We start from the raw sequence: 25,225 nt of genomic DNA, 5'->3' as shown, positions 1-25,225 counted from the left end.
ATGGGTGTACCAGGGCCTCTAGCCACTGCAAATGAACTCCACACACATGCGCCTCCTTGTACATCTGGCTAACGCGGGTTCTGGGGAATCAAACCTGGGTCCTTTGGCTTTGCAGGCAAACTTTTTAACTGCTAAGCCATCCCTTCAGCCCCTGAATCTGTTATTCTATTCTTTTGATCTGTGTATCAATTTTTGTGCCAGTTCCATACTGTTTTATTACTTTGGATTTGGAGACTATCTTGAATTCGGATATGGTGATACCACTAATAATACTCAATTTGTTGAGGATATTTTTGGTTATCCCTAGGCCTTTTGTTCTTCCATATGAATTTCAAGACTACTTTTTCCATTTCTTTCAGTAATGGTGCTGGACTTCTGATTGGAATTGCATTGAATATTGGTTTTGGTAGGATGGTCATTTTCATGATACTAGTTCTTCCAGTCTATGAGCATGTGAGATCTATCTATTTTCTTGTCTCTTTAGTTTCTCTAGTGCTTTATGTTTTATTATATAGGACTTTCACTTCTATGGTTAGGTATATCACAGGATACTATTTTTTCTACTATTGTAAATGGGACTGATTTGCTGATTCCTTTTTCTGTGTTTGTCATTGGTATATAAAGGCTTTTGATTAAAAAAAAATATTTTATGGGGCTGGAGAGATGGCTTAGCGGTTAAATGCTTGCCTGTGAAGCCTAAGGACCCCAGTTCAAGGCTCGATTCCCCAGGACCCACATTAGCCAGATGCACAAGGGGTCACATGTGTCTGGAGTTCGTTTGCAATGGCTGGAAGCCCTGGCATGCCCATTCTCTCTTCCTCTATCTGCCTCTTTTTCTCTCTCTCTGTCACTCTCAAATAAATAAAAATGAACAAAAAAATAAAAAAATATTTAAAAATATTTTATGTATTTATTTAGTTATTTATTTTAGAGAAAATGGTTGCCTAGGTCTCTAACCACTCCAAAAAAAAAAAACAAAAAAAACAAAACCCAAAACAAAAAACCCTCCAGTTGCATGCACCACCTTGTGCATCTGGCTAACATGGATATTGGGGAATTGAACCTGGATCCTTAGGCTTCACAGGCAAGTACCTTACTTGATAAGTCATCTCTCTAGCCTAAGGCTATTGATTTTTGTTTGTTTATTTATGTTTTGCCACTTTGCTGAAAGAGTTTATCAGCTACAGCAGTTTATTAAGAAATCATACCATCTGCAAATAAGGATAGTTTGACTTGTAAGGAAGATTGGAAAGGATACAATTTGTAACTCTTGATTCTTCTCTTAACTCTGGAGCTAAGACTTCAATTACTGTTGTGGGAACCTTTTTCCCCAGGAAGACAGGGACACCCAGATCTATTCACTTCAGTTAGGGCTCAGATGACAGACCACAGTATGATTGTACCTAAAGCAGTTTTGGCAAACCACTGAGTTTATTGGGGTTCCTTACAGAGCAGGGTGAGGCGTTGCTTATAAGAGCAGTGGATGACTTAAAGGCAGCTGCATCACAGAAAAGCCCAGCCCAGCATTGGTGACAACTCACAGAATTGCATCTCAGGTGCACACTGCAGGAGTCGGCTCAGCTGGTTGAAGTCTCTCACCAAGCAGTTGTTTTCCTTTTATATAATGGTCTTGCAACCTTTTTCTTAGACTTGTTGATTCAGCTGAACTTCCTTCTCCTCCCTCAGGAGGAAGTGTTTTAATTCTCAATAAAATTCTTGCAAATTGAGTCTAATAATTAATCAAAAATGTCTATTTCAATGCACAACACTGGTCAAAGTCTTACCCTCAACAGTTGTTTATCACTCCTATAACCTTGTAAAGGGATGGTATGATCTTTTTAAAAAATTATTAATTAATTTATTTATTTGAGAGAGAGAGAGGAAGAGACAGAGAGAATGAGTGCACCAGGGCCTCCAGCCACTGCAAACGAACGTGCATCCCCTTGTGCATCTGGATTATGTGGGTCCTGGGGAATCAAATGGGTCCTTAGGGTTTGCAGGCAAATACCTTAAACACTAAGCCATTTCCTCAACCCTGGTGTGACCTTTTAACTTTCAGCTTTCCCAGACTTCTTAGACTTCTTTACTTCTTGACTCCCACCTCTTTTCTGGAGGGAACATTTCACTTCAGAGGAGTCTGTTCTATAGCAGTGTTAAATAGCAGTGGGGAGAGTGGACACCACTGTGTTGTTCCAGAACTTGTAATGTTTCAAATCTTTACCCATTTAATATAGTATTGGCTTTAGCTTTATTGTATATAGTTTTCATTGTGTTGAGCTATGATCATTCTTTATTTAATCTCTCCAGTGTTTTTATTGTGGTGAGATTTTTTTTTATTTTGTCAAGGACCCTTTCTGTATCTGTTGAGGTGATCATGTGATTTCTGTCCTTAAGACTGTTTATTACCTTGTTGAACCGCTCCTGCATCCTTGGGATGAAACATACTTGATTGAAATGGATGATATTTTTGGTTAATTCTTAGACTCAATTTGCAATAATTTTATTGAGAATTTTTACATCTATGCTCACCAGGGATATTGGTGTATTATATTTCTGTGTCTCTGTCTGGTATTGGTATTAGTGTAATGTTGGTTTCATAAAAGGGTTTCTAGCTTTATCATGTCATATTTGGACATAATACAAAGAGTCATTTCAATTTTCCTAAATTTGTGGAGTCTTGCTTTGTGTTCTATGTTATATGATTGTGGTAGTTTGAATTCATTGCCCCATAGACTCAGGCTTGAAATTTGAATCTTCAGTAGGTGCAGTCCTACTGGAGAAGAGGTGTCAGTGGCGGTGGGTCTGAAGTCCAGCTGTAAGGTGTGGGGAGAGCAGTTGGAGCTCTGCAGATGCATGCTTGCTGGTGTTGGTGTTTGCTGGCTGTTTATGTCTCTCTGCTTGGATCTGTGATAATGATTAAGCTTATTCTACCATTGATGGTGTTCATCTAAAATTTGTAAGCCAGAAAGAAACCCCTTTCCATTTTGTTCAGATGTTTGCCTAGCAGTGATAATCTGACTGCAACAATATCTATTTTAGAAAGGTTCCATGAGATGCTAAGAATAATGTATATTCTGTAGGGTTTGAATGAAGTGTTCTGCTATGGATATCTGTGCAGTCTTATTTTCTGTATAGTGTTATTTGGCTCTATTGTTTCTTTATTTTCTGCTTAGATGATCTGTCTTTTTATGTCAGTGTGGTATTAACCTCACTATTATTATGTTAGGATTTGTATCCAAGTTTGTATCTTATAGGTTTTGGTTTATAATATCTGTGTATCTGTGTTTGGTGTCTATATATGTTCAGATTGTAATATCCTCTTATTGAATTATTCCCTTAATGAGTGTGAAGTGGCCTTCTTTATCTCTTTTTTTTTTAATTTCAAAAATTTATTTATTTACCCTAAAATTCTCAAAAGATGTACAAATAAAAATATATAATCAAGGGTTGTAACTATTGGTTTTCTGAGATGAAAGTCATTTCTACTTTTATCTTTCATCTAACATTTCTCACAGGGTTTATCAGCTTAGTACTTTTCAGTTCATTTTTTTAAAATTTAATTTATTAGTTTTCTTTTCAGCAAATACAGGCAGTTTGGTACCATTGTTTAGGCTCATCTATGATCTACTGCCTCCCATTGAACCCTCCTTGTTGGTGTAAATGGGTCGTGCATTGTGGAGTTAGCCCACAGTTATTGGTATGATAAATGTCTCTGCAAGTCATGACCCAACATGTGACTCTGACATTCTTTCCGCCCCCTCTTCCGCAAAATTTCCCTGAGCCATGTTGGGTTCATTTTTGGTTTGCTTCAGTGCTGAGGTGTTGGGGGCCTCTGAGGCTCTGGCTCTCTGATTTGGTAGGAGTTGATTTTTCTCTGTGTTGATCTCCGTCCCCTTTGTGCTGGTCTCCTGTTCACAGGAAAACATCACCCTTGCTTGTTTCGCCAATTGTCCTTAGTTTCAGTTGGGCCCCTTTTGAGGTGTGTTGGGGCAGCTCTCTCCTTAGGATCTGCATCTATCTGAAAAAGAGAAGCAGATTCTCCAACGGAGAGTAAGTTAGCACCCGGAAAATTGAGATAACAATTACTTTTTTGATAAGAGTTTGATAGGTGTAGGCCCTCTTGTACCCCATGATTGATGGTAGCTTGATATTGGAGAGTGGGCTTGTGTTTGGATATGGTTCTGATTTGTTTCCCAGCTCTAGCTATGGGTCTAGTACCACTGAGGGGATCAGTTAGCCAAATCAAGAGCAGTTGGTTCCTCACCATGGCTGTGTGCCACTATTGTACTTGTGTAGGCATCACATCAGGTTATTTGTTGCTAATTAGGTTAGACAATGAGTTGCTTGGACAGATATTGGTCATTTCCCCCAGTTGCCCATGTAGCACCTTCTGGCACTAGACACGCTGACTGTCTGGGGACTGACTCTCTCCTGGCTTCCAGCCATGCCATTCCATTTTACGTGTCAGCTGCGTATGGAGTCTTCAGCAATAGGGTCTTACCACTGGCCTTTGGTGGGTCATCAAGTACTCTGACAGAAGTCTGTCATTGTTTTGGGAAACCTTATAGGTTTCTCTGATCAAAAGCTCATTGTGGATGGTAGCCCCAAGCTGGAAGTGGGGGTTACAGGTCAGTGCCCACTAAGAAATTGAGGAAAAACGTAACTAATATACAAAAGTTAGAGAGGAGAGTGAGGGGAGAGGGGGAGAGGGAGGGAGGGAAGATGTAGAAGATTTAGGTTAGTCTTGATCCTACCCTCTCCAGTGTCTTGTGGTTCAGGTGTTTCCCGTAAGGGTCTAGTGAAGGTTCAGCCATTTGGTCTGTCTTTTAGGAAGTAGAATTTTATGGTACCATTGCCGTTTGGGTCCAGATTACTATTTTCCACCCTTCGATACCCTCCCCGCCCTCTCCATCCATCCTATTGTGTAGTCCATGAGGTGCTTGCTGGGTATGTAAGGTATCTTGGGTAGATTCAGGTTAGGTGTTATAGATGAGTGAGACTATGTGTCAATGTTTTTCCTATGATTGGGTAAGTTCGCTGAGAATGATCTGTTCCAGGTTCAACCATTTTTCCTCAAATTTCTTTATGTTGTTTTTTCTTACTGCTGTATAGAATTCCATTGTGTAGATATACCACATCTTTGTTATCCATTCTTCTAATGATGGACATCTGGGTTGATTCCAGCTTTTAGCTATTACGTATTGAGCCACTACAAACATGGTTGAGCAAATCTCTCTGGCCTGTGGTTTGAAGGTTTTAGGGTAGATGCCCAGTAAGGGTATAACTGGGTCTGTTGGTATTTCTATAGTCAGCTTTTTCAGGAGTCTTCATATTGCTTTCCAAAGTGGTTGTACCATCCTGCATTCCCACCAACAGTGAATGAGTGTCCCTGCTTCTCCACATCCTCACCAGCATCTTTTTCATTTGATTTTTTTAATGTTGGCTATCCTTATTGGGGTAAGGTGGAATCTCAGTTGTTTTAATTTGCATTTCTCTGATGATTATGGATGATGAACATTTTCTTAAGTGTGTGTTTGCCATTTGTATATCTTCCTCTGTGAATTGCCTGTTCAACTCTGCACGCCATTTTGTGAGTGGGGTATTTGTCTTCTTATTGTTTAGTGTTCTTTCTAAATTCTAGAGATAAGGCCTCTATCAGTTGGATAACCTGCAAATATTTTCTCCCATTCTGTGGGTATTCTATTGGCTTTGCTTATTATATGCTTGTCTGTAAAGAAACTCTTCAGTTTCATATGATCCCATTGGTTGAGTGACTGTTTAAGAACTTGAGCCACTGTGGTTTTGTTCAGGAAGTCTTTTTCCATTCCTATATCATGGAAAGTACTTCCTAAATTTTCTTCCAGTAGTGTTCGCGTTTCTGGTCTTATGTTGAGGTCTTTGATCCATTTGGATTTGAGTGTTGTGCATGGTGAAATGTGTGGATCAAGTTTTAGTTTCCTGCATGTGGTTATCCAGTTTGTCCAGCACCATTTGTTGAAGATGCTATCTTTTTTGCAGCCTATATTGTTCGGGCCTTTGTGGAATATCAAGTAGCTATAGTTGCTTGATGCAAAATCTGGGTCCTCAAGTCTATTCCATTGGTCTATACTCCTGTTTTTATGCCAGTACCATGCTGTTTTTATTGCTATGGCTTTGTAGTATAGCTTTAGATCAGGTATGGTGATGCCACCAGAGGTATTTCTTTTGCTGAGGATATGTTTGGATATGCGAGGCCTTCTGCCTTTCCATATGAAATTTGAGATCATTTTTTCTATGTCTGTGAAGAACACTGTAGGGATTTTAATTGGAATTGCGTTAAATCTATATATTGCCTTTGGTAGGATTGTCATCTTCACAATGTTAATTCTGCCTATCCAGGAGCATGGAAGGTCTTTCCATCTTCTCAAGTCCTCCTCAATTTCTTTTTTGAGAGTTTTTATATTTTCATTGTACAGATCTTTTACTTCCTTGTATAAAGTTATTGCAAGGTATTTTATTTTGTTTTTCGTTGCTATTGAAAATGGGACTATGTCCTTTATTTCCTTTTCTGTATCTTTGTCATTTGCATACAGAAATGCTACTGATTTTTATGCATTGATTTTGTATCCTGCTACTTTGCTATAGGAGTCAATCACCTTCAGGAGTTTTGGTATGGAGTCTCTCGGGTCTCTTATATATACAATCATGTCATCAGCGAATAGAGCTAACTTAACTTCTTCCTTTTCCAAATTTTATTTCCTTCTCCTGTCTTATTGCTTGGGCTAGGACTTCTAGAACTATATTGAAAAGCAGAGGTATGAGAGGACATCCCTATCTTGTTCCTGTTCTCAATGGGAATTCCTCCAGTCTCTCTCCATTAAGTATTATTTGGGACTTTGGAGCTTTGTATATTGCCTTTATTATGTTAAGATGTGAACTGGCCATGCCGATTCTCTCCAATGTTTTGATCATGAAGTGATGTTGTATCTTGTCAAAGGCCTTTTCTGCATCTATCGAAATGATCATGTGGTTTTTATGTTTAAGCTTGTTTATGTAGTGTATTATATTGACAGATTTTCTTATGTTGAACCATCCTTGTGTTCCTGGGATAAATCCCACTTGGTCAAGGTGGATAATGCTTTTGATGTGTTGTTGGATTCGGTTTGCGAGTATTTTGTTCAGGATCTTTACATCTATGTTCATTGGGGAAATAGGCCGGTAGTTTTCTTTTCTTGTGGCATCTCTGCCTGGTTTTGGGATTAGGGTGATACTAGCTTCATAGAAGGAATTGTGTAGCTTTCCCTGTTCTTCAATTGTGTGGCACAATTTTAGAAAGATTGGTTTGAGTTCTTCCATGAAGTTTTGGTAAAATTCAGCTGGGAATCCATCTGGTCCTGGACTCTTCTTTTTTGGGAAGTTTTTTATTACTTTTTCAATCTCCATGAGTGTGATGGGTTCATTGAGGTGATTAATCTGCTCTGAGTTTAGCTTTGGTAGATGATATGCATCCAGGAATTTATCCATCTCCTCCTCATTTTCCAATTTTGTGGAGTAGAGGTTTTTGAAATAAGTCCTGATGATTCTGCCAATTTCACTTATGTCTGTTGTGATCTCTCCTTTTTCATTTTGAATTTTGTTAATTTGGAGTCACTCCTTTTTTGATTGATCAAATTGGCCAGAGGTTTGTCATTCTTGTTTATTTTTTCAAAGAACCAGCTCTTTGTTTTGTCAATTGCCTTAATTGTTTCCTTGGTTTCCAATTCATTAATTTCTGCTCGGATTTTAATTATTTCTTTCCTTCTGGAGCTCTTTGGGTTGGATTTTTCTTGTTTTTCCAATGCCTTTAGGTGGATGGTTAGGCTATTGATTTGGGATCTTTCTGTCTTTTTTATGAAGGCTTTGAGTGCTATGAATTTTCCCCTGAGGACTGCCTTCATTGTGTCCCATAAGTTTTGGTATGATGTGTTCTCATTGTCATTCAATTCCAGGAATTTTGCAATTTCATTTTTTATTTCATCCACTATCCATTTATTGTTTAATAGTGTGCTATTCAGTTTCCAGTTGCCATTGGGGTTCTTGTTGGTTTTTTTGTTGTTGATTTCTAGGAATATAGCATTATGATCTGATATCATGCAGGGAATTATGTCGATTTTCCTAAATATGTGGAGGCAGTCTTTGTGACCCAGTATATGGTCTATTTTAGAGAATGTTTCATGGGCTGCTGAGAAGAATGTGTAGTCTGTGGATTTGGGATGGAAAGTTCTGTAGATGTGTCTTAGGTCTAAGTGCCCTATGGTTTTGTCTGTTGAGCTTCTGTTTGGATGATCTGTCTATTACTGATAATGGTGTGTTAAAGGCCCCAGCTATGATGGTGTTGGTGGTTATTTCTGTTTTATTGTCATGTAGGTTTTGTTTTGTGAACTGTGGTGCCCCTGCGTTTGGTGCATACAGATTTATGATTGTAATATCCTCTCTTGATGGATTGTTCCCTTTATAAGTAGGAAGTAGCCTTCTTTGTCTTTTTTGATTGTTTTTGGTTTGAAGTCATTTTTATCTGATATTAATATAGCTACACCTGCTTGTTTCTTATTCCCATTTGCTTGGAATATTGTTTTCCACCCTTTCACCCTGAGGAAGTTTCTGTCTTTAGTGGTAAGGTGGGTTTCTTGAAGGCAGCAGATTGAGGGGTCTAATTTTTTGATCCACCCTGTTAGCTTGTGTCTCTTGATGGGTGAATTAAGGCCATTAATATTTTGGGTGAAGACTGTGAGATTTGATTTGATCCCTGCCATGTTGTGGTGGTAGAGGTGTGTTGGCATTTCCGTGGAATTTGAAATTTTTTCCGTCTACTCTGGATTTGGTTGCTGTGATCTGCTTCTTGTAGGCATTTGTGTTTGGTTATTTGTTTCTTCTCTGTGGAGAATTTCCTGGAATACTTTCTGTAGGTTTGGTTTTGTGTTCATATAATTGTAAAGCTGAGTTTTGTCATGGAAAGTTTTCCTTTAATCATCTATTATAAGGGAGACTTTTGCCAGGTAGAGTAGTTTGGGTTGGAAGCCATAGTTTCTTAGAGTTTGGAGAGTTTCATTCCAGGCCCTTCTAGCTTTCAGGGTTTCCATTGAGAAGTCTGAAGTCATTCTGATGGGGTTTCCTTTGACAGTGGTGTGCTGTTTTTCCCTAGCTGCTTTTAGGATTTTCTCTTTGGTGTCAATCTTTAGAGTCTTAATGATAATATGTCTTGGGGAGTTTCTCCTTTGGTCTAGTCGGTTAGGAGTTCTGTTTGCTTCTCTGTATCTTGATGGGCCTTTCTTTTAAGAGACGGGGGAAGTTTTCTTCAATTATCATGTTAAATAAGTTCTCCATGCCTTTGGTCTGAAATTCTTCTCCTTCTGGTATTCTAGTGATTCTGATATTAGGACGTTTAAGTGTATCCCACAATTCCCTCATGTTCTGTTCACAGGAACTTTTGAACTTACTGAAATTTTCGGACTCTCGAACTGTTCCTTCCATCCTGTCTTCCAGATCAGAGTTTCTATCTTCCACTTCGCTGAGTCTATTCTTGAGAGCCTCTAGTGAGTTTTGGACTTGTTCAATTAAGTTTGCATTTTCTACTACTTTCCTATGTATCACTTCCATCGCTCTGTGCAGCTCCCTTTTCACCTCATTTTCTGATTTTCTTGATGATTCTTGGAAATCATCCCTGCATTTCTTTATGTTTTCATTTAGTATGGCCAGCTGAATTTTAAGGTCTTCTTTTCTTTCACTCTCCCTCAACTCTCTTAGCTCTCTTTGAATTCCTTCCAGTGTCTTATCATATTGCTCTAGGTTAGTGATGGTAGCATCCACACGATTATCTGTCCTTTGTAGCTTTCCTGCCATCTCTAGCAGTAGGTTAGTCAGGGTTGCATTGCTCATGGCTTCCACTTGATGTTCTGATCCTAAACACTCTTCTATGTTTTGGTTAGATGTAATCATTGTTGGACTGGGTGATCCGTCTGGATTTTCTTGCATTTTATTTTTCATGTTATTTCTTTTGCGCTGTGGTCTACCCATGTCAGTGTATGGGCAGGTAGGTGGGTGGAACAGCCTGGGACCTAGCTTAATGAGAATCCAAGGCAGCCTGGGTCAGTTGCAAGCAGCCTGGGCTTTTGCTTTTTCTTGCCAAAGCCGCCTATCTATTGCCTGACAGGGGCGCCAACGTTGCCTGAATTCTCCCCCAGTAATGCACTAAAGCTGCCTGCCTTCGAGTTTGAAAGGGGACTGAGTTTGCAAGCTCTGAAGCTTCCCAAACTTTGGCTGGGAACACTAGGACCTGCAAACAGTCTGCGCTGTCCTGCCTCAGGTGAGTGGGGAATGGGTGGTGACGGACAGGTAGGGGATGGAACCTGAGCTGGCGGTAGTGACTCAGTGTGGACTTGTGTGACCCTTGCTGTGGGAGTGGGCCTGTTGCATGTGCAATTGTAGTGCAGAGGCAGCTGATGCGGGCACGGTATCAGGACACAGCAGAGGCTGGCCGGCGGGCAAGCGATCGGAGCACGGCAGCAGGGGGTCTGGAAGCCGCCTAATCATGGCAGAGGTGGCCCCGTGGGCATGCGAACTGAGCACAGCGTGGCTAGCCAACGCTGGCACGATCAGAGCACAAAGGCGGAGGTCGTAGCGTCAGCGCAGCAGGCTGGTGGGCGCGCGATTGGAGCACAGCTGCGGGGCATGGGGTGCGGGGCGCGGCAGCTGTATGTGTGGGGGTAGACTACCCACCCGAGGGGGGATGCGTGCTTCACTGTTTTTCCCCACTCTGTGCCCTCCCACTGGCAAGAAGACCCTGATAACTCTTAATTTCTTGCCTTTCTTTCCCCGGTATCTGCAGCGCAGCTAAGCGGTGGCCATCTTGGCTGGAAGTCTATCTCTTGATTATTTTAAAGTTTATTTTGTCAGAATTTGTTATAGCATACCTGCTTGTTTCCTAATTCCATTTTCTTTGAATATTTTTTTTTTACTTATACTTTAATCCTAAGATGGTGTTTGTCTTTGACAGTAAGTTGGGTTTTTTGAAGACAGGAAATAGATGGATCTTGTTTTGTTATCTGGCTTTTTAACCTTTGTGTTTTGATTGGGGAGCTTATTCCATTGATAGAGATAAGATTGAGATATGTGAGCTAAACCCTATCAAGTTGAAGGCTTTGTGGAGTTTGATGTTTTCTTGATCTTAATTTGCTTTCATGACTGCTCTACGTTTGATATTCCCTACCATATTCTCTCTGGAACTGGCCTAGTGCTCATATATTAATACAGTTGGCTTTTATCATTGAATGGTTTTCTTTCTCGTTGGTATTATGAGGATTAATTTTGTTGGGTATAGTATTTTGAGTTGGCAGACATAGTCTTTCATTATTTGAACTATTGCATTCCAAGACTGTCTGGCTTTTAGAGTTTCCATTGAGCAGTCAGATGTTATTATGTTGGCCTTTTTTTGGTATGTGACAAGGTGTTTCTGTTTTTCAGCTTTGATACTCCTTTTTTTTTTTTTCTTCTTCTGTTTCATGTTTTAAGTATAATATTTTTGATGGAGCTTTTTTCTCCAGTCCAGCCTTTTGTATCTTAATGAGCCTCTCTTTTAGTTTGGAAATTTTTCTTTTATAATTATTTATTGTAGATTCTCTCGATGCCCTTGACCTGTAGTATATCCTTCTTGTATATCCATGATCTGAATGTTTGGTGTTTTTAAGGTATGTTATCAATGATCTGAATGTTTGTTCTTTTTAAGGTATCTCACATTTCTCTCATTTTTTATCTTATTTATTTATTTTTTAAATTTATCATTGGATATGGCCTCCAAAGCCATTTCTTGTACTTTTTGCTCAAGTCCTGAAAGTCTGTCCTCCACATGAGCTGTTCTGTTGGTGAAGTTTTCTTGGAAGCCTTTTAGTTGACCTACTTCACTTTTGACTTCCATTAGGTTTTTCTTCAGACTCTCTCTCTCTCTCTATTGTGTTCCTTTCTTGGTTTGACTTTGCTATTGCATTTAGTTGATTCTTTGTGTTCTCTTGCATTTCATTCTGACGTTTGACCATGTCCCCTTTAAATTTGTTGTATGTGCTTATTCGAATTACATTTTGGAATTCTTTGGAGTTTCCTCCAAGTAGTTCTCATTAGAGGCTTCTGCTATGGGACTAGGCATTCTTTTAAACAGACGGGTCTTTCTTGCTGCTGGAGGGGGTGGGCAGGTGGTCACAAGGTGGATGTGGGGTTGGGACAGGGGTGAGCCTATGGCACTGCCTGCTGGGCATAGGGGACCTGAGTAACCTAGTCTGTTTTGCTCTGGGTGCCATAGGCAGGCTGGTGGAGAGGAGTTTACTTGTGAGTCTGAGCTGAGTGCACTGGGAAGTAGAACCAGAGCTGAGATAACCTAATTTTTCCTGCTTTATGTGGTGTGTAAGCAGCATGACACAGTGACAGACCTTAGCTGGCAGTCTACCTTTAAGTCACTTTTAGGTCCACTTACTTAACAATGAACTCTTAAGTCCCATGTTGGCAAATATTGGTTATATTGATAGTAGACTTGATATTGTCTTTCTGCTTCCCAATTTTTATTGTCTCTTCTTTTTGAATTTCAATGGTCAATTATATTATTCTCTCTAAACATAAGTAAGTATTTTCTATTTTTGGCTTCCTGAGTTCTAAAAACTTACTTCATAAATAGTTCAGTTTTTATGATTCTTTGAGTATTTTCCACTGAAAAGATAATCGCTGAATATTTCTACTTTTTCCATATCTGTCTTTTGCTGTTTAAAATTTGATTTAACATTTCACCTTACAGTTTCAGTTTCTTGCTTTAAAAGGAAATTCTTCTGATTTTTGCCAGTGTATATCTGTCCTACTCTCCCTTCTTCCAGCTGTCATTCTCTTGGAGCCTTCTCTTTTTCTCTCTCTTCTCTTTTTTCTTGAACAAGTGTTTTGTAATGTATTTTCATAAAGTTGTTAAAGTTTCTTTTTTAATATTTTTTTTAATTTATTTATTTATTTATTTATTTATTTGAGAGCTACAGACACAGAGAGAAAGACAGGTAGAGGGAGAGAGAGAGAATGGGCGCGCCAGGGCTTCCAGCCTCTGCAAACGAACTCCAGACGCGTGCGCCCCCTTGTGCATCTGGCTAACGTGGGACCTGGTGAAGCGAGCCTCGAACCGGGGTCCTTAGGCTTCACAGGCAAGCGCTTAACCGCTAAGCCATCTCTCCAGCCCTTTTTTAATATTTTCATTGACAACTCCCATAATTATAAACAATATACCATGGTAATTCCCTCCCTCCCTCCACTATCCCCTTTGAAACTCCACTCTACATCATATCCACTCCCCCTCAATCAGTCTCTCTTTTATTTTGATGTCATGATCTTTTCCTCCTATTATGACGGTCTTGTGTAAGTAGTGTCTGGCACTGTGAGGTCATGGATATCCAGGCAATTTTGTGTCTGGGGGACACGTTGTAAGGAGTCCTACCCTTCCTTTGGCTCTTATATTCTTTCCGCCACCTTTTCCGCAATGGACTCTGAGTCATGGGAGGTGTGATTGAGATAAGTCAGTGCTGAGCACTATGTTACTTCTTCTCAGCACCATGGTGCCTTCTGGGTCATCTTAAGGTCCCCACTATCTGAAAAGAGAAGCTTCTCAAACCAAAAGTAAGAGTAGCATTAATATATGGGTATGAACATTAAGAGAAGTGCTTACTGGGCAGTTTGGTGAGCATAGTATATACATGTAGCCAGACACCAGAAGACATTATACCCCTAGGGCTCATGAGTACCCCTATTTTAGGTTTTCAGTATCAGAGCTGTATTCCCTCCCAAAGAACGGGCTTCCAGTCAAATTAGAGGGTGGTTGTTTTCCCCCATAACAGACATGCTGCTATAGCACCTGTTGGCTCATTTGGCCTGGCTGGCAAATTTAAGGCTTGCAGTGTTCACTGTTGAGTATCTTCACTGGGCTTCTCTCTCTCCCATTGAACTGCATGCAGCATGGCTTTTTCCAGCTTTCTGTCAGCTAGTCTACATGGAAGAGGTTATCAGCTTAGCTCCAGCCAGATTGTTCAGTGACCATGCAGCCCAAATATGTGTAGTCTTCAGCAATGGGGTCTTATTTATTCCTGGTGGGAAACCAAGGGTCTCAGCAATGGCCTGTAATGTTTTGGGTTATCAGGGACCTCCATGGCCAATAACTCACTGGCAGGTATCCCATCCCTAGCACTGAATAAAGAATTTGTGGCCCATATGGGGATTGAACCCACAACCTTGGCATTATTAGCACCACACTCTAACCAACTGAGTTAATGCTATTTCTTATCATTTTAATAATTAGGGTTCCATACTTTTAAACCCCCCTTATTTTCAAATAATTAATGTCTTACAGAGGAAGAAATATGAATGTGTGTACTCATCTGAAGGTTTTGAATCTGAAATGGAGTTTTCAGAATCAGATGTCCATATTCCTGAGCCATGGATAAAATACGTTAAGTACTGTTGCAGTCAGGTTCACGTTGCTTGTAGAAATCACCCAACCAAAAGCAGCTTGTGGGGAAAAAAGAGGTTTATTTTGGCTTATAGCCTCGAGGGTGAAGCTCCATGATGGCAGGGAAAATGACGACATGAGCAGAGAGTGGATATCACCCTCTGGCCAACATAAGGTGGACCATAGCAACAGGAGAGTGTACCAAACACTGGAATCATGAAACTGGCTGTAATACCCATAAGCCTGCCCTCAGTAATACACTGCCTCCAGGAGGTGTTAATTCCAAACTATCCATCAGCTGGGAATTTAGCATTTAGAACACCTAAGTTTATGGGGGTCCCCTGAATCAAACCACCACATTCTGCTCCTGGCCTCCATAAACTGATAATCATGAATGGTGTAAAATGCAATGTCGTCAGCCAGCTTTAAAAGTCCCCAAAGTTTCTATCAATTCCAATGATGTTCATACATTCCTATAGTTGAGATCTTAACTGAGCCATAATACCAAAAATTCCCTCCCCAAACCATAATGGCTCATAATAAACATTCACACTGCAAAAGATGGCACTGGGCATAGGAAAGAAACAGTCAATAAATACGATTTAAACAGGGCAAACATCAAACTCTGTAGCTTTAAGTCCAACAACTCTAGTCAGTGACAAATCTCCAAGTCCCAGATTGTTCTATCCAGCAACAAGTTTCTGATTTTCCAGTTCTGCCCCTCCAGCTAGGGTACTCACAGTCCTGGAAAATGTCATCTAGGGCTGGCAGCTTTCCTTAGCCCCATGGGGTCTCCATGCAGCCATCCAGCAAACCTGCTTCACACTGCCATGGCCATTTCCAAAACACAAGGCCATGTTATAAACTCAGTGACCCTCTCTTTCCTGCATTTCTTATACTTCACAATACCAGGTAGGGTGCCAGTTTGTTAATCCACGGGGGGGGGGGGGGAAGCAGACTTTGAAGAACAGGACACTTTTGAGCACTCAGGCCCTTTCAAAAGATTCTACATTCTTCCTGTTGCCCAAGGTCAGCTGGCCCAATCTCAAAGGTTGTAGTGTCTCAAATGCAAGTGGACAGGCAGCAGTTCACCCAAAGATTTTTTTTTCCCTCTGTGCTGTATCCCTCTGTTCACACCAATTCATTTCTATGCAATGCAACCCTGCACTACTTCTCAGGACATGGGCATAATAGCAAGCTTTTCACACATACTGCCTCTAGCCCAGTTTAAGCAAAGCTCTTTCTCACCCTTATAAGCCAAACCTCACAGTCCATGGTTCTTAACTGCATTCAGGTCTTTCAAGTATTACCAGAATAGTCCATCAGGCTGAATTTAAAGCACTGCAAGGCATCTCTTAGAGCAAGTCAAATCCTTCCACATTCTTCTTGAAAATCAGCTCCAAATGGCCAAAGCCGTACAGTCAGGTGTCTAGCAGCACCCCACTCTTGGTACCACTTTACTGGTGCAGTCAGGTTCGCATTGCTGGTAGAAATCACCCAACCAAGAGCAGCTTGTGGGAAACAAGAGGTTTATTTTGGCTTACAGGCTTGAGGGGGAAGCTCCATGATGTGAGAGAGAAAGACATAAGCAGAAGGTGGACATAACCCCCTGGCCAACATAAAGTGGGCCATTGCAACAGGATAGTGTGCCAAACACTGGCATGGGGTAACTGACTATAATACCCATAAGTCTGCCCCCCAAAATACACTGTCTCCAGGAGGTGTTAATTCTCAAATCTCTATCAGCTAGGAATCTAGCATTCAAAACACCTAATTTTATAGGGGACACCTGAATCAAACCACCACAAGGACTCATGCTCACATTGGATATGGGAAGTTTAAGGTTGTTTTAGATACAGGTGCCAGTATAAGGAACAACCATGGAGCTGGAGAAATGGCCTAGTGGTTAAGGTGCATGCCTGCGAAGCCTTAAGACCTAGGTTTGATTCTCTAGGTCCCACATAAGCTAGATGCACATGGTGGTACATGCATCTGGAGTTTGTTTGCAGTGGCTAGAGGTTTTGGCATGGCCATTCTCTCTCCCCCTCTCTGTCTCTAACAAATAAATAAACCTTTTTTAAAAACATGTAATTATTAACTGATATTTTCATGTAAATTTTTTTCTAGCATTATTTTACTTTTATTTTCTATGACCCTAAAATGTTTACTGATTATAATAAACCTTCTGTCTACTGAGTTTTGTTTTAGCTTTTAATCCATTATTGAACATCTATATCATCTTCAGATTTGTATGTTTTTAGTAAGTGTCATAGTGTCATTGTTCAGAATTTACTCAAATTAACCCTTTTTACTGTTATTTCTGGTCAGGAACTAAATGTTAAGAAATAGTCACCCCGCTTTGTAGGCAAATGTTAGTTCTGAACTCTAGTATGTCTTACCATTAGTTTGGGTGATAAGATACACAGTATCCTCAGTCTCCTTTTTATCTTTACAAGAGAATAATATTGTAAAAATGTCAAAAATATCGATATGCCCTGTATACTAGTAAATATACTGATAAATTTGAACCGTTTTGGCAATAGCTTATACTACTCAAGGGACCATATTTTTGCAGAATGATACATTTCAAAGGATATTTGTTTCCTTTGTAGAAGATTCATGCATTTAGAGTAACGTAAAGCCAAAACAATTGGGTTTGTACCATGTTTAAAATATAAGGTATCTCAAATACATGCCTAGGTTAAGTGTTAGAAGCTATATATTATATACAAACAAAATTTATTGTTAAGAGTCCAGACTACACCATGCTTATTTAGCTTTTTCTCAGAAGATCAATTTGAATATATGAACTATTATCAGCCAGATCTTTGTACAGCAACATTATTGGTAATAAAGCAGAAGTTCATTGAGGGGAAAAAACAGATAAAGGAAGCATAACTGGCTCTTGCTATATGAAACTACAAAAATGGATCAAAGAGTTTGACAGGAAGTTTAATGTGTGCATAAGTAGAGGCTGACAGAAACATGCTGTGTGTGCCAGAGGTTCCAGTGATGGAAAACTGAAACATAGTTTTCACTGACCACAGCATGAGCCTTGACACATAGTAAATAATCCCGAGATCTATGGCTGCATTAAGCACTAGGCTCTGGTGTATTAACCATAGCAAACCATAGCAAAAAAAAAAAAAACAGCAGAAAAGGTTGACATGCAGAAAGTCCTAAGATTAATTTTTACAAAGTGTTTTTAGAAATGCAGCAACTATTTTTATTTCTAATTATACCATCTTCAGTCCCCCAAAGCCTGACCCTGTGTGGTCATGTTTTATTTTCTTCTACTTGCCAGACTTGCATATGTGGATACTTGCTTCAGTACCATTAAGTTAAAAGCGGAAGATGCATCTGGTAGAGCACATCTAATCACTGTCAAGTTGAAGGCAAAGGTATGTGTCTTGTTGTTCTGTTACTGTAGTCAGAAAGTACTTTGATAAGTGAACTCTGAATTTTTTCTACTTAAAGGAGTGCTAGTTATTTTTAAAAGGCATGTATCATGTTTTTCAATATTGATTTTAGAAAAGCTCTAGCAGTTTGTTCCATTCCCAAAAGTCTAGATATAATTTCCTGTCATTGCTTGACCCCAAATTTCATCAAAATACAGATTTTATAATCAAGACATTAAAAATAAGAGTTCAGGGGCTGGAGGGAGGGCTAAGCACTTAAGGCCTTTGCCTGCAAGGCCAAAGGAAGCAAGCAGGTTTGATTCCCTAGAACCCACGTTAGCTAGATGCACAATGGGCCACACATGTCTGGAGTTCATTTGCAGTGGCTAGAGGCCCTGGAGCGCCCATTGTCTCTCTTTTTCACTCTCTTTCCCCCTCTTTCTCTGTCAAATAAATAACTAAAAATAAAATATTTTAAAAAATAGAGTTCATAACTTCAGTGCACAATAATGTTAATTTTGTAACATCTTATATAGAAAAGCATGCGTGCTTCCAGCATCTCAAGTAAGGTTCATAGTTAGTCTTTGGCCTTTACACCTGACTCCAAATTACTTTTGTAGTAATCTTTGGTTTCCCTACCTTCTATCTTACTTCTCCTCCTCCCTCTCTCACGCACTGTCTTAAACACTTTTTATTGTTTGTTTTGGCCCAAGTTTTTTTGTATATGTATTCTAAGAATTTACAAAGATTATGTCTCCTGTTTGCAGAACTTATACTTTTATAGGCTCTCGATCTATACAGTAGTTTTATTGGCACAAAACATCCTTTTCATTTTCACCTCACCTTTAGTTCTGGATTGTGAATTTTGAGAAATAAATAGAATAAGCAAGTTCAGTATATTAATCACTTAGTAATCCCTGGGGAAGCATTAGAATTTGAAGGAAACCAGGACATCCAGATTTTTATTGTTTCTAGTAGTCATTAATCAATTCTATTTCAGAATATTGTGGTGATGAAGAGATCAATTGTATTTGTCCTTTTCAAAAGTGAGTCTGGCATTTAAGCTTTCCACAAAAGAAAATTAATATATAAAGCTGTACTGGATGACACAGAAAAGTTGGTATCTCATAGTACTTATGTATCAGACAGGTTGAGAAATGACCGATTTTCTCTTCCACATACACAATGTTTAGATATAATATTAGTGTCCAAATATAAGTCAACAGTTAGCAAGAAATGAATCTAATTTGTGAAATTGGATGGTTGTTTTATTAAGATAAAGATTTTTATTTCACTTTAAACTTTTAAAGGTTTTCTTTTTTTTAAGCTTTGGGAGAAATCTGCCTTTATCGTTGCAAAAGGTGACATTGCAAACAGCAAGGGTTCTTTCAATTTTCTTTCCAATGGTTACTTGTTTATATTTTTTACATGATGAAAATTGCTTTCTTACTAAGATAAAAAGTAAACATTTTATATATATATCCTGTCCTTATCTTACAAGCTCTTGTACTTAACAAGGAGATAATACTTTGAGTCCATTGTACCCTTAAATATACTTAATAAATACTGTTTTTATTAATATAATTATTAATGAGGTTCATTGTGACAGATTTTTAAGAATCAGTTTAAGTGATGTTTACTTCATTTATTGTTGGCTTTACAAATGAGAATGGGCCATTCTGTCCATCGTGTTATCCTTCTTCTTGCAGCTTTTTTAGGAAGATGAGCTATTTCTCTAAAATATATATCCTGGTGTGTGTTTTGCAGCACACAAACCGTGGTTATGAAGCACTGTGGCCGACATTGGCTGTAAAAAGAGAAAACTTGATTTGAGCTGAGAATGTATGAGGGAAAAAGTTTTGCATATTAAAAAAGGGTGGAGCCTAATTTTAGGTTAGTAGATTTATTGGAATCTTTATCTACATAAGCTATATGAAGGATAAATTTTTCTTTGAAACATATTACTCTTCCTTCCTTTTATTTTTTTAAAGACATACTTGGGCCTGGATTTGTCAATTAAAAAATAGTAATGGTAAATAGTAACTCTTAGGTCTGTATCCATAATATCAAATCATAGTCCAAATGAAGTTTCAGCAGTAAGATGCTTTTTATTTTTTAGCAAACCTTAAATCACTTTTATTTTTATAAATACATGTACTTTTATTTCTTTATATTTAGAACATTTATCTTGTTTTTATTTTTTAAATAAAGAGTTCTATAATTCCACCTTACAATCTCCAAAAATCTACAGTGAAAACAGTGCTAATTTGGCCTAGAAAGCCCCTATTAGATAAATTCCAGAGAAATCTAATCAGAGAATTAGTTAATTAAATTTTTTTTTTTTTTTCCTGCTCTGCTTACGGTGCAGCTTAAATGTGGCATAACGTTACCATTTCTATGTGGAAGGCCCCAGAGCTTCATCAGCTTTGACCAAGATGAAAGTTAGGGGAAGCACACATCACAGCTGTAGATCAGAAGCTGAGTGTCCAACTGGTGCTGTTTGCAGCCTTACTACTTAGAACAGTCTTGGTTACACCTTCTTTTAGATTAGTAGTCAATACTGAATAGTTGGTTAAAAGTTAATGATTTGATTGAGTTGCTTCAGGAGAGAAAGAATTAAAGAACTATTTTATTATGGAATATATTATGTGTCACTGTGTTTCTGTTCTATCTTGAGGCATGGTCTCATTATGTAGCCCTGACTAGCCTGGAATTGCTGTGTAGACCAGGCTGGCTTTACATATGTAGCAATCCTCTGGCCTCTGCTTACGTGTCTGGCTGAATATTTTCAGTTAAAGTATGTAATAAAAGTTTTACAATTAGGTTTAGATGGTGTAGTAGACAGCTTCAGGTCACTGAGATGAACTTTTAGACAAAGCACAGTTATGGAGGAAGGGATATTTACTGAAGCTTACAAACCCAGGGAAGTTCTATAATGGCAGAAGCCGCTAGCCTGCTTTTATATGTCCAAGCAGAGAGAGACAAGCCACAAGCCAAAACCCAAAAGCAATACAGCACACTCAGGAAGTCCAGGAGAAACTCAAGCACTTTGCATATCTTTAGACTGTAATTTCAAATCCACCACTACACTTTAGGGCTGGACCCTAAAATCTGCCCATTGATACCTCCTCTACCCAGTTGCTGATCTAAATTACAAACTGTAATAAAATCCTGAATATATTGGGGGCTATTCATTTAAACTACTACAGATGGCATTATGTATACCTGTAATATGTACTTTTGCTAATTACTGATTTTGATTACACTATTTGTGTCATCCCTGAACATAAGCTAGGGAAGAATTGCCACAAGTATTGAGGCCAGCCTAGACTATGTAGTAAGTTTTGGGCTGGCCTGGTCTACAGATTGTGATCCTGTCTCAGAAAACCAAACAAAATGAAAATGGATAATTAGTCACTTTTTATTTAAACAATTCTTAATAAACCCCAAGATGCACAGTAAATTTATCTTATGTAATAAAAGATATAAATACATTTATCTTACATAAATGTGAATACTAACGTAGATCAGTGTGATTTATTATATGCATATTTCTTGATCATGGTATCTCCCTTGCCAGGTAAGTATATTATATAGTTCTATATAGAAAAAGTGTATTTGAAAGATGTCATCTTATAAGCTATATCGTGGACTCATTTGTGTATGTGGGAGTCTTACTATGTTTATTATACCTTTTTGTTTTTCACTCTTCATGGATCCCTCTACATACCCACTGGGTGCATTTGCTTGCATTACTTCTGTACTATGTAAGGGTTTTCTTCTCTTTTCATGTAATGAGCTGTTTATGTACTAAGGCCACAGATTCTTCACATAATATAATCAGGTATTTCATTCATGTCCTACCTGATCCACTTGGATGATTCATCCAAGGCCTAGGTGATGCCTCATGTTTACCATTGGCAGGTGAACAGCAACCCAAAGTGAATGGAACATTCCCTCAATTGCTTAAAGAGAGTTCAGTTATGCATAATTATTTTTAAAGAATCCTACATTTCAGAGGAAAACCTTTTTGCAACACTTTGAGTTTTCTCATTGTGCATGTGAAACAACCTAGAAGTAAAGTGACTCTTCCAGAATGACAGGTTAGTTAGCATGCTGGGGTAATAGAGAGTTGGGGTTTGGCTGCATTTACATTGAGTCCATAGCATGAACTTTATTTTATATAGTTGATTTTACAGTGATGATAGCTTTTGTACTCTGAAGTACATTTTGGCCTGTTTTGGATTGTCTGAAATATATATATTCCCTCATCACAACCAGATGCTTTTTGTCAGAATTCAGCATTGCAGTATTTTGCATTGGCTTTCTATATATTTATATTTTTGTTGTTTTGATAGTAAGACAGTATAAATTAGAGGACATTGACATTAAGATTCTTTTTAGCTAGATGCGTATAGCAAAATGTTAGTTATCTTGAAAACATTGGTTTTAAGTGTACTAATGTTTATGAAATGTTACAGTGGTGATTTATTTTAGTTCCTTATGACCTTGGCATAAGAATAGACTGAGAAAAGTACAGGCCTAAAATTTATTTTACAAAGTTTGTCAAATGAAAATTTTCCTAAGATTAATTTTTTAAGGGAATTTAGCATTTAAAAAAAATTATTTAAAAAATTTGTGTGTGTGTGTGTGTGAGAGAGAGAGAAGATTGATGCATTAAGGTCTCCAACCACTGCAGTTGAACTCCAGACATATGCCCCATTTTGTGCGCATGTCCGCCCTTGTGCACTTGTGTCACCTTGTGCATCTGGCTTACATGGGATCTGGAGAATTGAACATGGGTCCTTAGGCTTCATAGGCAAGTGCCTTAACCACTAAGCCATCACTCCCGCCCAGGAATTTAGGTTTTTAATGGAAAGTGATGAGTATCTTTAAATATTATATAATTTTGAAGATCCCAGAATTGGATTTTAGAGGTATCATGAGGTATAATTCTCTAATGAGAAATTTAATCTTAAGAAAAACTATCTTTTGTCTTTGTTAGCTTAGAAACCTGATTAGTTCTTAAATCAGTTTTTATTTAAGTGAATAATAAATTGTAACATATCAAATCTGAAATTACTGTTAATTTTATTTTCTCTTAGTTAATCAGCAAACATTTCATTGTTTCTTTTCATTTTCTTGATATCAATGATTGCTTAGCTATAGAGAAGTCATTTTTTTATTTTTATTTATTTGAGAGCAACAGAGAGAGAGAGAAAGAGGCAGATAGAGAGAGAGAGAGAGAATGGGCGCGCCAGGGCCTCCAGCCACTGCAAACGAACTCCACACGCGTGTGCCCTCTTGTGCATCTGGCTAACGTGGGACCTAGGGAACCGAGCCTCGAACCGGGGTCCTTAGGCTTCACAGGCAAGCACTCAACCTCTAGGCCATCTCTCCAGCCCAAGAGAAGTCATTTTTAAGTTGATGGTTATATGTAGTCATTAATATGCACTTCTTGATCCTCATGGATACTGACTATTGAAATACTCATGGAAGAGAATTGTTTTGACCAGAAGGGATTAAATATCAAATAGTTGAATGTCTTCTTTTAAGAATAAACTGACATCCAGAGTTTTGTCACTGCATAAATCACAGCACCGTCAGTTAAACACAGCACTGACAGTTCACTTCTGGTTACTCAACCCAATTTGGCATCCTCATCGGACCTCCTGAGCATAGATGGACTTTTAATCAGCTTTCAGCATCATCATAATAGTAGAATCAAAATCTATAGATATAATGTATTTCCAGTTATAATGCTTTTCTTAAACCTTATGGTTTTTCTAGAATATGTCTTGCAAGGTTGTTATATAAGTTGAAGTGCTCTAATTTCATGCTTTTTCATAGTACCCTGTAGAGCCACCAGAGTGTGTTGTGGATTTTCCAGTTCCATTTTCTGTTTCCTGGACACCAGAGGTAAATTTGAAGATTATTTCAAGTAACTAAAACATATTCATTTTAGTCAACTGGCTATTATAAGTTATAAAACAATCTCTTTTGTTTAAGCATTTATTTATAATCTGGCCTTTTTAATAATTCATGTTTTCTACTAATGTCTATTATCTTTTTCTCTGCACACACATGTATACAATACATGCACATCTAGATTTTCATGTATTAGATAAATACTGGAACTCTGTTGCTGCACATTTTTCTTTCACTTGTAAAAAATTTTTTCGAGGTAGGTTCTCACTTTGGCCCAGGCTGACCTGGAATTCACTATGTAGTCTCAGGGTAGCCTTGAACTCAAGGGAATCCTCTAACCTCTGTCTCCCAAGTGCTATGGTTAAAGGTGTGTATCACCCCACCCGACTCTGACACACATTTTTTATTAGGTTCAAATCTTTAAGAATTCTTTAGAAAACTATGAACAGTACAAGTAGAAACTTTGGAAATTTTTTCTAAAATTTTTAACATTTTAACATTAATGACTTTATATCATAAAATCCTTTGTCAGAAATGAATGAAAATAGATATAAACCCTGCCATTTATACTATATTTTTATTTATTTATTTTTAGTTTTTAAGTTGCTCAATATTTATTAAAGGAACAAGTGTAGAATAGATATAAAACACTTTTTTTTTTATTTTGGTTTTTCGAGATAGGGTCTCACTCTGGTTCAGGCTGACCTGGAATTCACTATGGAGTCTCAGGGTGGCCACGAACTCTCAACAATCCTCCTATCTCTGCCTCCCGAGTGCTGGGATCAAAGGCATGCGCCTCCATGCCTGGCAAAACACATTTATTTTTAAGACAGAGTCTTAGCTGGCAAAACACATTTATTTTTAAGACAGTCCTAGCTGGCAAAACACATTTATTTTTAAGACAGAGTCTTAGCCAGATGTGGTGGTGGTTATCCTTATGCTACTATTTGTATTAATTTAATTTCATAGTACATCGATGATATATAATTTTAGAACTGTGCTATAAACTAATATAAAGTTATGAGGTAATATATTATTAGTAGTAAATAAATCTTGCAAGTGATTTTAAAAGAAATAAAATATGGTCACTTAGGTTCAGAAAACAGTCTCATAATGAAGACAAAGATACATTGTAGTTTTTGGCAGCATATAGGGTAAATGTTTTTGTTTATGGACAAAAAGTAAAAAAAAAAAAAAATTGAAGACATATTTCCAATGTTCTGTAAACAGCTACCCATATTTTCGTTCTGAAATTCTGAGTAGGTTCAATTTAAAACGTGATACTTTAAATTATACATAAGAGTAGTTATGTATTTTTAAAAAGTTAAGGGGCTGGAGAGATGGCTTAGCAGTTAAGCGCTTGCCTGTGAAGCCTAAGGACCCCGGTTCGAGGCTCGGTTCCCCAGGTCCCACGTTAGCCAGA

At 38.3% G+C, this 25,225-nt stretch overlaps 1 protein-coding gene across 2 annotated transcripts in view; it reads left to right on the top strand.

Annotated features, from left to right (window-relative positions):
- Positions 1–25,225, top strand: part of Fancl (FA complementation group L) — a 96,795-nt gene that overhangs the window by 38,399 nt on the left and 33,171 nt on the right. Inside the window, exons 6-7 of one of the 2 annotated variants that reach the window (XM_004668946.2) lie at positions 17,781–17,877; positions 23,725–23,793. In XM_004668946.2, coding sequence (XP_004669003.1) covers positions 17,781–17,877; positions 23,725–23,793 — 166 coding nt within the window. The remainder of the gene's footprint in view (positions 1–17,780; positions 17,878–23,724; positions 23,794–25,225) is intronic. The other variant, XM_045147091.1, reaches the window with a different exon arrangement.

This window comes from Jaculus jaculus, chromosome 4 (assembly GCF_020740685.1).
Source record: "Jaculus jaculus isolate mJacJac1 chromosome 4, mJacJac1.mat.Y.cur, whole genome shotgun sequence".
Classification (NCBI taxonomy): Eukaryota; Metazoa; Chordata; class Mammalia; order Rodentia; family Dipodidae; genus Jaculus; species Jaculus jaculus.
The sequence above is the reverse complement of the archived record's forward strand: the minus strand, read 5'-3'. Positions and strand labels throughout refer to the sequence as shown.